We start from the raw sequence: 13,358 nt of genomic DNA, 5'->3' as shown, positions 1-13,358 counted from the left end.
TTTGTTTGATGGTGCTTTGTCTCGATTCAAAGCAAAAAGACCTTTCTACTTTGTTTCCAGGTACACTGCCATTGTAGGTTTGCAAATGACTTGGAATTTCTTTGGCTCTGGTCATGGAAAGGGAGAGCATGACGGTGCAGGAGCTGTGGTGAAGAGAGCACTAACTCATGAAGTGACTTAAGCCTAATGGTGCTAAGCTCCAATGTGCAGCTGATGTCGTAAAGTTTTTGTAAGAAACACTCACCACTGGAGCCAAGTCCACATATGAATCACAAGCTCGGTACATTAGTATTTTTTTGGGAGATACAGTTGGGTGATATAAATAGAGGTGAGGCATGGAATGTCAAGGCTATCACAAACACAAGATCCCTACATTCAGTCTCTGTATACTCTCAGCAGCACGATCCAATAGCATTGAGGATGTGTCGATTATCATGTTATTGTAGTAATTGTATGGAACACTAATGGTGTAGGTGCAAAAATCAGTCTCATATGCATAGCTGGGACTAAATTACCCTTGAACCATTGGTAGATGGCACTGAAGAAGACAATGTTGACATTGATGTTAACATCGCAAACATTGAGGAGGCCACCTCCTACGAAGGGCATCATGATACCCTTAGTGATGTCCTTCTTTCAGGAGACAATTTCGCGACGGTGAGACAGCTAAAAAAGGAAATCCAGAGAATGCAGACTTCTACATTCTGAAATGTACAAAGGAGAAAGAGTTATGCAAGAGACCTACAAAAGATGGATGGGGGAATGCCATTGCACGAGGTTGTTTTACTGTAAAAGGGTTTTTCTATGCACCTAAAGACGAGAAAACCTATTGAGTTGTGGGATTACGAGTCGGAGGCCTTGATAGCGACACATCTTGTACGAGCAATTAAATTTCCAATGGACCCACACCCAGTTAACAAAAATATGTTTGTCCTATCCCCTGAGGTACATGAAGTTGTGTACAATAGTATGCCATTCAATTTTTAGCATACTTGTTAGATAAAAAGCTGTGTAAAACAATATGGCATCCAATCATGTACATACTTGACATGTGCTCATGACATTTAGTGCTCGGGGACTATGTATTATGTTGCTTCGATGATTCAATTTCGTGAATATTTGATTGGATGCATATAAACCTTATCAGAATGAAGATTTTGATGATTTGAGGTAGTTATGTATAGAAGCTTCAATGATCCATTTGCCAAAAAGACTTTCGCGCCTGTGGGGGTTTGTTAAGAAAAAACATCCTTATTATTGATTGTGCTAATTCCCTTTTCAACTCGCTATTCTTAAAAAATGCAGAGAACACTTTCTTTGAAAGTGAGAAAATTAATCCTAAATTGGGGATTCCAATTAATACAGCATCGACACATGGAGACACTCAAGTAGTCAATAACAGTAGTAGAAATGACGCACAAAGAAGAAGAAGAAGAAGACTTAAAAGAATCTCAATACTTCGAGTATAATTTATACATACATCCAGTTTTGTTCTATTTATGATTGCAGCATATACTGTATAATCATACACCATACTTTACAATTGATCTACATTGTGGGAGGAAGTGGGCTTGATGAGGAGGAGGTGGGCTTCATCTTCTTTGGTGGTCTTCCTTCTTCTTTGTCTTCTTCTTGAACTTCATCTACTGGGAGATCTATTCCTCGCACCAGTTGCACCTTTGGAGGCATCATTTTCTCATAGTGTTGAGATTGTAGATGCCTGCACCATGCATGAGCATATCCTTCCAAATGCAAAGTGGTATAATATGATAGGTAGTAGGGACATCTTAGCGCTTGACACCCATGCCCCTGACCAAACACCCGCAATGCAAACTATTTCTCCACTAGCACCACTTTCTCAGCATTCAATGGCACATCATATCCACCACAAAACCCGGAGAGTACTTTCAATGCGAATAAAGGAAAAGAGGCAACGAACATGGCATGGACTTTCTTCATATACAAAAAACAAATATACATATCTTTGCTTTTTCTAGAGCTTCTCTAGTGATGTAAAGTTTATCTTGAAGCTGCCGCTCTACTTGTTCTTGTGCATCAGGGGGCACGTTATTTGATGGATGCATCATGGTGTGGTATTCAATTGCACCTTTAATGCGATGTAAGATGCACTTTGCCTCTTCTATCCTTGCTGTCGTTGTACGAAGATCTAGCAATGCAGCTTCTTTGTTGCACTCGGTATTCAATAAAATGTCATCCACCAATGTTTGCACCTGACCTGAGACCTCAACCTTTGCCTCATATAGGCTACCCTGTGACAACGGAGTGCATGCGTCCTGAGATAGTGTTACACCACAGCTCATAGATGACATCGACTGTACACCTGCCTCGCACATCCACTGAGTTATTTTTTTGGTGCAATTACCATCGACACTTGTCATATGACCCACTTCACAGGACCGATGCAAACCTGGTAGACATAGCCTCAGGCAAATTGAAGGCCCACAGAATAGTTTGAGGGTGTAGTTTGGTAAACCTATTTATATAATGTATACAAGGGGAGGTAGTGCTCCTACTTTGCTGTTCGCAACATCACCTTCTTGTCTTTCTTAGGGAGCTCTGAAAACACTCTTAGCCAATGCTTTGGTGGTACCTCATTGGAAGTCAGACGCCTTGCATCCTCCCCCTCAAGGTTGAGACCATACACTCTGAAAAAATCCTCTGAAGTCCTACAAAATTCTTTCAATGGCTCTGTCTCTAACTTCGGGTGGCGAAACTTGGTGGGTGACTGCCTCTGGCATGCAGAAAACATTGGTTAGACAAGTAAACACACTCTCCTTGTCTCTCATATATTGAGCTCAAGACCACCAACATCTGTGGAGCTTGATTAGCAAGTTGATGAGCGATGAGAGAGAGAGAGAGAGAGAGAGAGAGAGAGAGAGAGAGAGAGAGAAGGGCCACCTTTGTGTCTTTGACCACTGCCCTTCGAGTTAGCCATCACCAAAGATGCATACATGTTCTCAAGCCGCTATCAGTGGGGGAGAGGAAGCCTCAGCACATGGGACATCAGCCCTCTCTGCTACACAGAGCACGTCAGCGTTTTATCTCAACTCATGGGATAGCAGCCCTCTCTGCTACAAACAACACCTCAGCGTTTTTATCTTCTGTTCATGGGACATCATCCCTCTCTTCTACATAGTGCAGCACCTCATTGTTTTATCATCGTACATTACCTTAGGCTAGCAGCCCACTCTCTGCTCACCATCTCACACCGCTCGGGATGGCAGTCCTCTCTACTCCTCTCCATCCCTCAGGGATTGCAACACCCTTGTCACCAGAGCTTGCACCACTTCCACCACTCGGGATGGCAGTCCTCTCTACTCCTCTCCATCCCTCAGGTATTGTAACACCCTTGTCACCAGAGCTTGCACCACTTCCACCACTCGGGATGGCAACCCTCTTTGCTCCTCACCACCCCTTAGGGATTGCAGCACCCTTGTCACTAGAGCTTGCACCACTTGGGACAACAGCCCTCTTTGCCCTTCATCGCCATTCAGGTACCACAACACCCTTGTCACCAAAGTCTGCATCATCTATCTTTGATCTAGATCACACAAGGAATGGGACTTCTTACTCACAGGAAAGCCCCGTTCAAGATCTTACTTTGGGAGATGATCAACCCATCTACATTAACTCACCTTCACTACCTTTGCCATCACGATCTCTCTCTTTGACTTTTTCAGACTTTGCTTCCAGAGGGGGATACATTCCTTATGCCAGTGTCTTAGTGTGGGACCCTAGCATCGATCATCTTCTCTCATGGTCCCCTTTTTGGCCTGAGAGGGGGTGTGTGAAAATGCCATTTCATCCAACCCTAAAAACGAGATTTATCTAGAGTATTTTGGATATATTAGTTTTTATTCATGTTTTTGTCTTGCTGCTGGCCGACTGTCCTTTCATTGGACCGACTAGGAGCCCACACACTATATATAGGAGAGCCTCATCATTTTGCAGTTTGTACCACTTCATAGACACATCAGGTTATGACTCGCCTGCACTACATGTGCTTCATCATCCTCGCCTGTCAGTCGAGCACATGAACGTTTCATATTAGCTTAGCTATAGTAAAGCATACCATCGTTTTATCCTCAGATCATGAGACAGTAGCCCTCTCTGCTACACAGAGCACATCAAGTTTTATCTCAACTCATGGGACAACGTCCCTCTCTACTACGTACAACACCTCAATGTTTTTATCTTCTGTTCATGGGACATCATCGCTCTCTACTACACAGTATAACACCTCAACGTTTTATCATGGACCAAACTTGATATGCACTAGCAAGAGTTTGAACGGCCGGTGAGATCTACTTCATAATGGTCTGCACAAACACTGAGTGCGCCTTCGAGGAATTTATCCTCCTAAACCTGGGTCCAACGCCTCGAGTTCTAAGGACACTCGGGCTTCTTCTCACTTCCCTAAACAATCTCCCACAAACCTTTATGGATGAACCTGATCTACATGTTTAGCTTCCAATGGGCATAGTTGGTTCCGTCCAACTTGTCCTTCTTGTTCGTACAGGGGGGAGCCATATCCACGACAATAGCAAGTCTTTGTGCCACCGATGATCTCAACACTCCACCACAAATCTCCAACAAACTCCAATGCCATGGAAGGAAAAGACTGATTAGCCCCCTCCGAGAACTGAGGTAGAGTGGGATAGGACTACAGCAAACAAGCCCACAAATCTTGTCGAAAAACACCCTCTAAGTAGGTAGAACCACCAAATAAGAGATAGGCTGTTACTGCCACTATAGTTGGGAGCGCTCCACATGCAAAGAAGACCACCAATTGTTGTCCAGGGCTGAAAACGTAGCCCACACACCACCAGCACCAGAAAAATGCTCATGAAGAAGATGGCAGAGGAGAGAAAACTGCTGCCACCCACCAAAGCACATCACTATGCTAAAAATGTAGCACCTAAGATGAAAATGTAGCCACAAAGATTAAAACCCAGGAAAACACAACAACAAACCGCAGCCACCAGTTGATGAAGAAAACGCAGGCTTCCTCTTCCAACAAAAACGCCAACTTTAGTAGACGAGGGAACGAGATGTGGATGTCAGCACCTAAGCCATTGATGCCATGATAAAGTTGCACAATGCGGAAGCAAAACATAGGGGGGGGGAGAGAGCACTTGTTGACAAGATCACCTTTATTATAGCATGAGGCTTTTACAATGGCAATCGTGAACAAAGAGCATTACAATGTGCAATGATTGGATACATCAAGTGATGATGAGGAGGCCTTTTATATAGGGATGCTAGGAGCTAGCTGATCGCCCCTATGGAGTTGACCGATCGCCCCTATAGAGGTGGCCAACTGCTCCATGACCCATAAATCATGAGAAAAAGCATAAAAGCCCAATAAATAGGCATAATCCCCAAACACTGAGATGCACATAACACCAACAACAGACCGAACCACATATGTAGAAGAGGAAGGTAACACATATCAGGCAAGGATGGTCGAGGAGGCCAGCAACTTGGAAAGGCCTAGGTAGGGGGGGTCATTCCTGTTGGTGGGTAGGAGGGAAGCTAGCCTGCACACACACACACACAACCTCAAGCACAGAGAAACGTGAGTGCTGGAAAAGATGTACTCAATATTGATATAAAATGAAAGTACAAGTGAGTACTAAAAGGCCTAGGGCAAAGTGCCCAACACACATAAGTGTGTTCACACGGGAAAAAAAACTGTGTCCAGTTGCGCAGGGAAAAAGTGCCCGTGAGTAAGCTGGGTTCACATCTGAACTAGCCGGGAGTGGACATGACCAACAAAACCCCCTCAAGTGAATGGTGTGAGAACGGGTAGCAGCAGGGTGATAAAGCTATGAATGCTGCCCTGCACTATGCTCCACAGTAAGAAAGAAAAAGTGCCCGTGAGTAAGCTGGGTTCACATCTGAACTAGCCGGGAGTGGACATGACCAACAAACCCCCCTCAAGTGAATGGTGTGAGAACGGGTAGCAGCAGGGTGATAAAGCTATGAATGCTGCCCTGCACTATGCTCCACAGTAAGAGTGAACTGCAGTGCCAATGGAAAAAGCAAGCACTATATGACAGGAAAAGGAGAATCCCTAATGTCATAGTGCTAATGCTAGAGCACAATAGTACAAAAATGCATGGAAAAGATCATGTGGACATCAACTGCATCAAATCAAGAGGCATCGCATAATACCCCCTGAAGGCAAGTACCAAATGCCAAGCTGAACTGCATGTAATCCACATCAATGCTTTGTAACTACACCAGTGATAAGCATAAGAAGAGGTAGCAGATATACGCATGTGTAAAGGCAACAGGATCCAGAAGTCATGCCTGTCAATGTAAGCTGCAGAAGTGATACTCATCAATGGAGGATCCGATGAGGAAAAAATCAGCAATGGTAGGGCTGATAAAAGTAAAAATTCAGCAATGGGAAAAGCTGAAAATGGGGAGAAAAAGTGGGGGCTCGAGGCGGGCATCAGCCAATGCTATGAGAGGATAGGTAAACTCTCAGCGATGCCATGATCAGTGGCATGTATGGCAAATGTAAAGATGCATAATGAATAATATACATGTGACGTGTCAAAACCAAGCCAACACTGGCCAAGTGTGTAAAAGGCACTCCCAGTAAACATCACATGTGAGAAAGTGACAATGTCAACACTGTAGAAACAATCCCGCTCTCCAGTAGACATCACATAAGAGAAAGCGTCTAGAATAGACCAGCATAGGGGTCAACAAGCATAAGTGACCATGAGGCATCACCAACTGCATGTGGGCAAGTAGAATCCCCCCCTGAAATGCATCTACCAGACAATGCATACCATGGAGTACAGACTATAAAGCATAGTCATCAAAAGCAATGGCATCAGAAGACATCTCTGCAGGCAATGAAGATGTAAGTGTCAAGAAGGCTAACACGTGTAGCCAAATTGGCTTGATCTGCACCTGTGGAAGAAGATGCCAGCTGCTTCTTTTTTTCACTCTCAATACGCTTCCTGCATTCCTCTATGGTGTGCCCTGTTTTCCTGCAATAGTTACAGCGCTTTTTCTTTTCAGGCTTGTCCTCTGTCTTGGGAGGATTCGATGGGCTAGGTTTAGGCCCAGATCTATTCCCACGAAAAGGAGCAACCATTGCTGAAGACATCATGTTGTTCCTGTTGGAATGAGATTGCTCTTCACTGAGCATAGTCACAAGGTTGTCAAAAGTGACCGCATTAGGTGCATTGCCAGCCAACAACCGCAAAGTGGTGCCAAATGTCTGATAAGAGTCGGGCAAGTTACGCAAAACTGTCTGAACAAGATAGCTATTTGTCAAAACCTCATCAATGTTAATGAGCTGCTCTTGTAGGTCCTTCACATGCGTAAGGTACTGATCGATAAAGTCACCTTCAAGCATGCAGTCAGTCTCAAGCTTGCCCCGAATGTAAGCTACACGAGCCTCATTGCGACTTGAATACAATGCCGCCAAGGTATCCCAAGCACCCTTTGCAGTGGTGCAAGATCGAATGTGCAGAATGATATGCCTGCGGCACGAGAGAGCAATCAATGCATGGGCCTGAGCATCCCTAGCATCCTAAGTACGCTGCTGCTGAGTAGGAGGAAGACGAGGAGGTGGACTTGCAGGAGGATGAGCGAGAATCACTTCACCTTCCGCTGAAGCAGGTGCAAGAGGACGCTCCTCAGTGCCATCCACATACAAAAATACATTTTTGGCAACCAAAACGTGACGCATCATATAAGCCCACATAGGGTAGTTGTCCCCATTGAGCTTGTCCTCTTGAGATAGCATCATTCCAAAGAGGTCATTATTACTGTTGGCCATGATAGGACAGCAAATCTGTCACAAGTCACCACGAGTATGCAATGTCTAGCAAAACCGTAAGAATGCGGGAGATAAGTAGCAGGATAACCAATGGACTGAAAGGGAACTCCTTCACTAGGAGAAATACATATGCATGTCCCAAATCTGCAAGTGTACTACACGATGATGCAAATCTGTCAAAGTGTCCACAATGGCATACATATACTGCAGCAAACCACAAATGTATACATGTGCCGTGAAAAACACAATCAGCTGACACCAATAAGAGCTGCAAGTGCTCAAATCCTGGCAGATCAAATGTAAATTGGTCGAATGCTCCGAAAATGGGCTCAATGTAGAAAAACCCTAATTTTTAGGCAACCAATTAGACCACATCTGAACCAGATGTGCACCTGTAAATCTGCTAATGCGATTGTCACCTGTACCAAGTGCTGCAATGCCCAAGAATTGGGGGAAATGCCCCAATGCCAACCAAATGTGCTTGTAATACCCAAAAAACTGGGGGAAATGCTCCAATGCCAACCAAATGTGTCTGTAATACCCAAAAATTTGGGAGAAATGCTCCAATGCCAACCAAATGTGCCTGTAATACCCAAAAATTCGAGGGAAATGCTCCAATGCCAACCAAATGTGCGTGTAATACCCAAAAATTTGGAGGAAATGCTCCAATGCCAACCAAATGTGCCTGTAATACCCAAAAATTTGAGGGAAATGCTCCAATGCCAACCAAATGTGTGGCGACGATGCAAGTACAGGTCGACGGGGCAGATCTGAAGTGGATCAACACCGTACAAGCGATGGCGGACAGGCGACGGCGATGCAGGCAGCGAGACTGACAGATCTGGAGACGACGATAGCTGCAAACGTAGATTTGATGGGCGACTCAGATCTGAGCAACGGCGACAGCGGCGCACGCAGAGGGCAGCGCAGATCTGAGCGGCGGTGGCGGCGCACACAGGGTAGCGCACACAGAGGGCGTACGGTCGACAGCGGCGGGCAGTTGAGGACGGCAAGGCGGCTACAGGGTGGTGGCGGCAAGGCGGATGCAAAGGGCAGTAGGGGAAACCCTAACCCTAATGCAACAAAACCCTAATGTAGGATGTGTGCAACAGGCGTTGAAGCTCAAGCTTTGAAGGGCAGCAACAAGGGAAAAACCCGAACCTTAACCCTAACCCTAACCAAGCTCTGATACCAATGTTGGGTAGGAGGGAAGCTAGCCTGCACACACACACACACACACACACACACACACAACCTCAAGCACAGAGAAACGTGAGTGCTGGAAAAGATGTACTCAATAATGATATGAAATGAAAGTTCAAGTGAGTACTACCAGGCCAAAGGGAAAAAGGTCCAAGTATTAGAGGAATATGTAAGCTTGGGAAACATGCCAATACATGCAAAAGGCTTAAATTACCTAGAGAGAGTTGAAGATGATGAAGAGGAACAGAAAGGGAAAATGTAAGGACCCTCTATCTCTACTTGTACAAATAAAGTTTTATAAAGAATTTTTAGGAGAGAATCCTTTATATGATGTTGTAGGGGTTGAACATGAATAAAATGAAATTTTGCACAAGGATCTAAGGCTAGATGGTCATGAGAACACTGAGAAATAATAGAAACTTAATTATTAAAGTCAAAGTAGACCTTCAGACCATATCTACTAGAATAAGGAATCCACACCCCCCCCCCCTCAAATCGGTGTGCATGCATTCACAATACATTCATACACATGCACACATTAAATTTACTTTATCAAAAACCATAAGTTAAATTTTTAAATATATAAATTATATGAGTTAGAAATTATAAATATAAATTTAACCCCAAGAGGATTAAGCACTTGGTTGCACCTATGTGTGATAGGGGATGTGCAATGCCATGTAAATAAATTAGAATGGTTTGAACCTTAGGGGAATTAATTAAATTGATTTGGAAGGTTGAAGCATTAAGGTTGGAAAAACCATGGGTTGAAATAAATCATGGGATTGAATGTGGTAAGTGGTATGCATGAGCTAGAGCTAGGGCTAGTTAAGTAGTAATGTGACCCCCCAAATTAGATTTAAATCCATGCAAGAATAAGCGAATCTTAGTGAATGGAGGCTCGCACACCATGTATTAGTCTAAGTTAAGTTGAGCACATAAAATCTAGTTAGTTAACTACTAAGTTCCAACTCTAATTTGAGATGATTGCATCCACTTATTTCGACCTTCCTATAGAAAGAGGACCCCGCTTCACTAATCCAAACTGTGGGAAGGAGATTAGGGAGCTTATCATCATCAAAAATATCATTAGGAGTGGGATTTGTACATGTCTAGGGACTAGGCAATCATCATAGGGGTCAATTTCTTGTAATTTGGGCAGTTACTGAGTACTGTAAGGAGTGGTTTGAGTACAATTAAGATGGGGAACTACCAGAAACTGTGAGTATTTGCAATCCTTGAGACTATAACAAAGGCACTAACAAAAGCCCTAGACATAGCAGCAATCTGTTTGCAAACATACACTGCATTCTCAGTACAAACATCATGCGGAGGAGTCTTGACTATTATCAGGCCTGCCAAAATATAGATGCCAAACTTGCCTTCATAAAAGGCTAGACAAACTATAACATCTAGAAAGAGGAGAACATTCAGCAAATTCAAATCACTACTCAAAACATACAGCTTCCATAGATCCTCAAATTGCCTGTTGCATCTACAAAAAAGGGTCACTAAAGATGGACAGGAGCATGTTCCAGTGTGCTTTGACCCTTTACTTACACTGACATAACCCTGACTTATAAGTCACTGAAGCTTTCTAGTGATATGATTGATACCTGGATGGTAGGCCCGTTCCATAGCCATAGTTACTGTATGCAGAGGGAGTAGTAGTATATGCTGCAGAGGGAGTGGCAGTATATGCAGAGGATCCATAGCCAAGAGATCCAATACCATCAGAAGGATACATGTAAGAACTTTGTAGTGAAACAGGGCTTCTGGTCCCTCCACCATAGACAGAGCTGTAGCCACCCAGGGGAAGGTGATCATAACCAGATTGGGTTGCTGCACTGTAAGGTACTCCAGCATCACCATATTGGGCCCTGCTGTCAGACGGACGGTAATAAGATTTTTCATGGACCGTTCCACCTGTGGCACCACCACTATTGTGAGTTCGAGGTCTCTTCGTTTGCTGTGGTTTTCCAGAAGAAGCAGACCGCTTTCTGTCCGCTTTGGCTTTTTCTAGTTGCGCAACTCTTTTCTCCAGAGGGGCAGGTGCATATAACTCTTCGAGCTTAAAATCATTGATTGCTTTTAGGACAATCTTCAGGGCTGACAGTTCCTTCTGGTTGGCGTCATTCTGTAAAACAAGATAGATTCTTCTTTAAACAACAGGCTCAAATTTTTCAGCCGTGATACAATAGAAATTCCTGTCAAAAAGTACTTCCTGTACCTGAGCTGATGTGGTATTATTACCACCCTTGAGAGTATTCTGCACCACTTTTCTGACATCTTTCAGGTAGGATTTAAGCAATGGCACAGGTTGAAAGCGATCTAAAAGCTCAAACTCAGCAGCAAACGAAATAGCTTCCATCTGTTTGCCATCTTTTATCAGACTCTCTATCACATCTGTCAGTTCGTCACAAACATTAGTCGCAAATCTCAATGCAGAAGCTCACAAAAGGAGCTCCAAAGATTCCACAATCATGCACAAGAAGTTCCCAGAGCCGCCACAAAGTACCACTCAAAAGGCACTTAAACCACAATGCTGTTAGCAAACAGCCACGAATAATAAAAGATCTATCTAAAAGATCATTGGACCAGTGCACGAAGAACATGCCAGCATGTGTCCCCTATGACAGGAAGGATGCAAGAGAATCCAAAACCACAGCAATACATCCAGTCTGCAAGATCCTGGAATCGACTGCATAGAAAACGAACCTGGAAGTTTCGTGGATAAATCAAGGGAGCGGCAGAGAGACGGAGTCTGCTTGCGCCGAGCAATAGGTAAAACAAGCTTGCAAAGCTCATCCTGGTCATATTCAGAAGCCAAACCGAAAGTCGCCAGCAGTTGCAAAAAGCTCTGGGCATCAATTGAAAGGTTGGAGGTTAAGTCAACTTCCAGGTTGATCTTAGACTTCCACAAGTCTGCAATCTGCTTAGCTGACTTCTTCAATTCTTCTGAGACTATGGGGTGCTCAGCTCCAAGGACAGGATCTGCTAGCACATCAGCGAGGGCTTCCAACATTATGACACATGCACGCTTGTTGGCAGGTAGGGACACATCCTTCTTGGTGCCATGGCTGGCATTCTGGTCTGAAGGATAGTAGCCTTCCAAGGCTTTGAGCACCAGTTGTGCAGGGTCCTCTGCAGACTTGAGTGCAAAGGGAAGCTCAGCACTTATGGCATTCAAGTCTTTCCTACGCTCTGCAATAAACAGCCGCAATTTGTCCGAGTCCATGGCCTCGCACAGAGATTTCAGCTGAGAGCGGGGCTTAATCTCCACAGCTTTAGAAGCGGAGGCACTAGCTTCTTTAGCAATAAGACCACTGAGGCTGAGGGTGTGATCAGGGTCCAGTTTGCCACCATTTCTTGTGGTGGGCTTGGCCTCTAGATCCATGGCCTGCAAAGCCGAGCCATTGGTGATATTAGGTTTAGGGTTAGGGCTTTTGTCCCTGTTGGTAGCTCCCTCCTCAGTGTTAGGGTTTTCTTCTTTCTCGGAGGTGTCCTCCTCCTCCTTGGAAGCTCCAAGCTGCTTCCGCTCTTCAGACCATTTGCGCTTCAGCTCAAGGATGACAGCAACAGCGGCATCCTTCTGCTCTTGAACGAGAGCAAGCGAGGCCTGCTCTCTTGCAGAGACGTCTGCCTCTCTCTTTTCAAGCGCCTCCTTGGCCTCTTTCATCTTGGCGTCCAGGGCTCCTTCCTTAGCGCTTAACTCTTCCAGCGTATGGCGCAAGCGCTCCTCCACCTCCTTAAGGTAAACATCCACATCTTTCCAGTTCGCTCCGAGCTTGCTTAGCACAGCCTTCTTGCTCTCCAGTTCAGAAAAAGCTTTGTGAAGCCTCTCCTTCCGCTCGAGAAGGGATTCGATGGCCAGTACGAAATCCACGGCCATGGGAATCAATTCAGAACAAAGAAGGGACGACCTCTGTGCAGAGAGGTAAAACGGTAGAGAAAGGACACACCTGATGATGGAGATCGCCGAGTGAGCTTTCTCGCAGTCCGGCTATGGAGGAAAGGCCCAAATCTGGCTGTGGCGGTGCACTTTTAACGTCGTCGCCTTCACCCAACCACAAGACGCACTGCAAGAAAATGCAAGCAGTTTGGCTTCAAAAGTCGTTCGTAGAGAGCCCAAACAGTCCTGCTGTTGGCATGGATGTGAAACGGCCTTGGCTTTTCGAACCCTCGTCCCTAAGCACTCACGCTAACTTAAGGGCCTCCTTCCTTTCAGGATGTTTCTATATGCATCGTGTAAAGGCCCTAAGAGTCCCAAGGATTTCATAAGTCTTCTGTCACTAGATCTCCCCAGAAGAATAAGTGACCCAACGGT

At 44.8% G+C, this 13,358-nt stretch overlaps 1 protein-coding gene across 1 annotated transcript; it reads right to left on the bottom strand.

The window, feature by feature from the left end:
• Positions 1 to 10,321: 10,321 nt before the first annotated feature.
• LOC147635066 (uncharacterized) lies at positions 10,322 to 13,133 on the bottom strand. Its single transcript, XM_086804346.1, has 3 exons — positions 11,750 to 13,133; positions 11,262 to 11,437; positions 10,322 to 11,168 (listed from the first exon to the last, which is right to left on the bottom strand). Exons 1-3 carry the CDS (start codon positions 12,921 to 12,923, stop codon positions 10,629 to 10,631), a joined length of 1,890 nt encoding a protein of 629 aa, XP_086660472.1. The 5' UTR covers positions 12,924 to 13,133; the 3' UTR covers positions 10,322 to 10,628.
• Between the last annotated feature and the right edge of the window lie 225 nt (positions 13,134 to 13,358).

The sequence above is a fragment of the Cibotium barometz genome, chromosome 10 (assembly GCF_041138505.1).
Source record: "Cibotium barometz isolate CiBa-2024 chromosome 10, ASM4113850v1, whole genome shotgun sequence".
NCBI classification, from domain to species: domain Eukaryota; kingdom Viridiplantae; phylum Streptophyta; class Polypodiopsida; order Cyatheales; family Cibotiaceae; genus Cibotium; species Cibotium barometz.
Note: the sequence above shows the minus strand (reverse complement) of the source record. Positions and strands in the feature narration are given on the sequence as shown.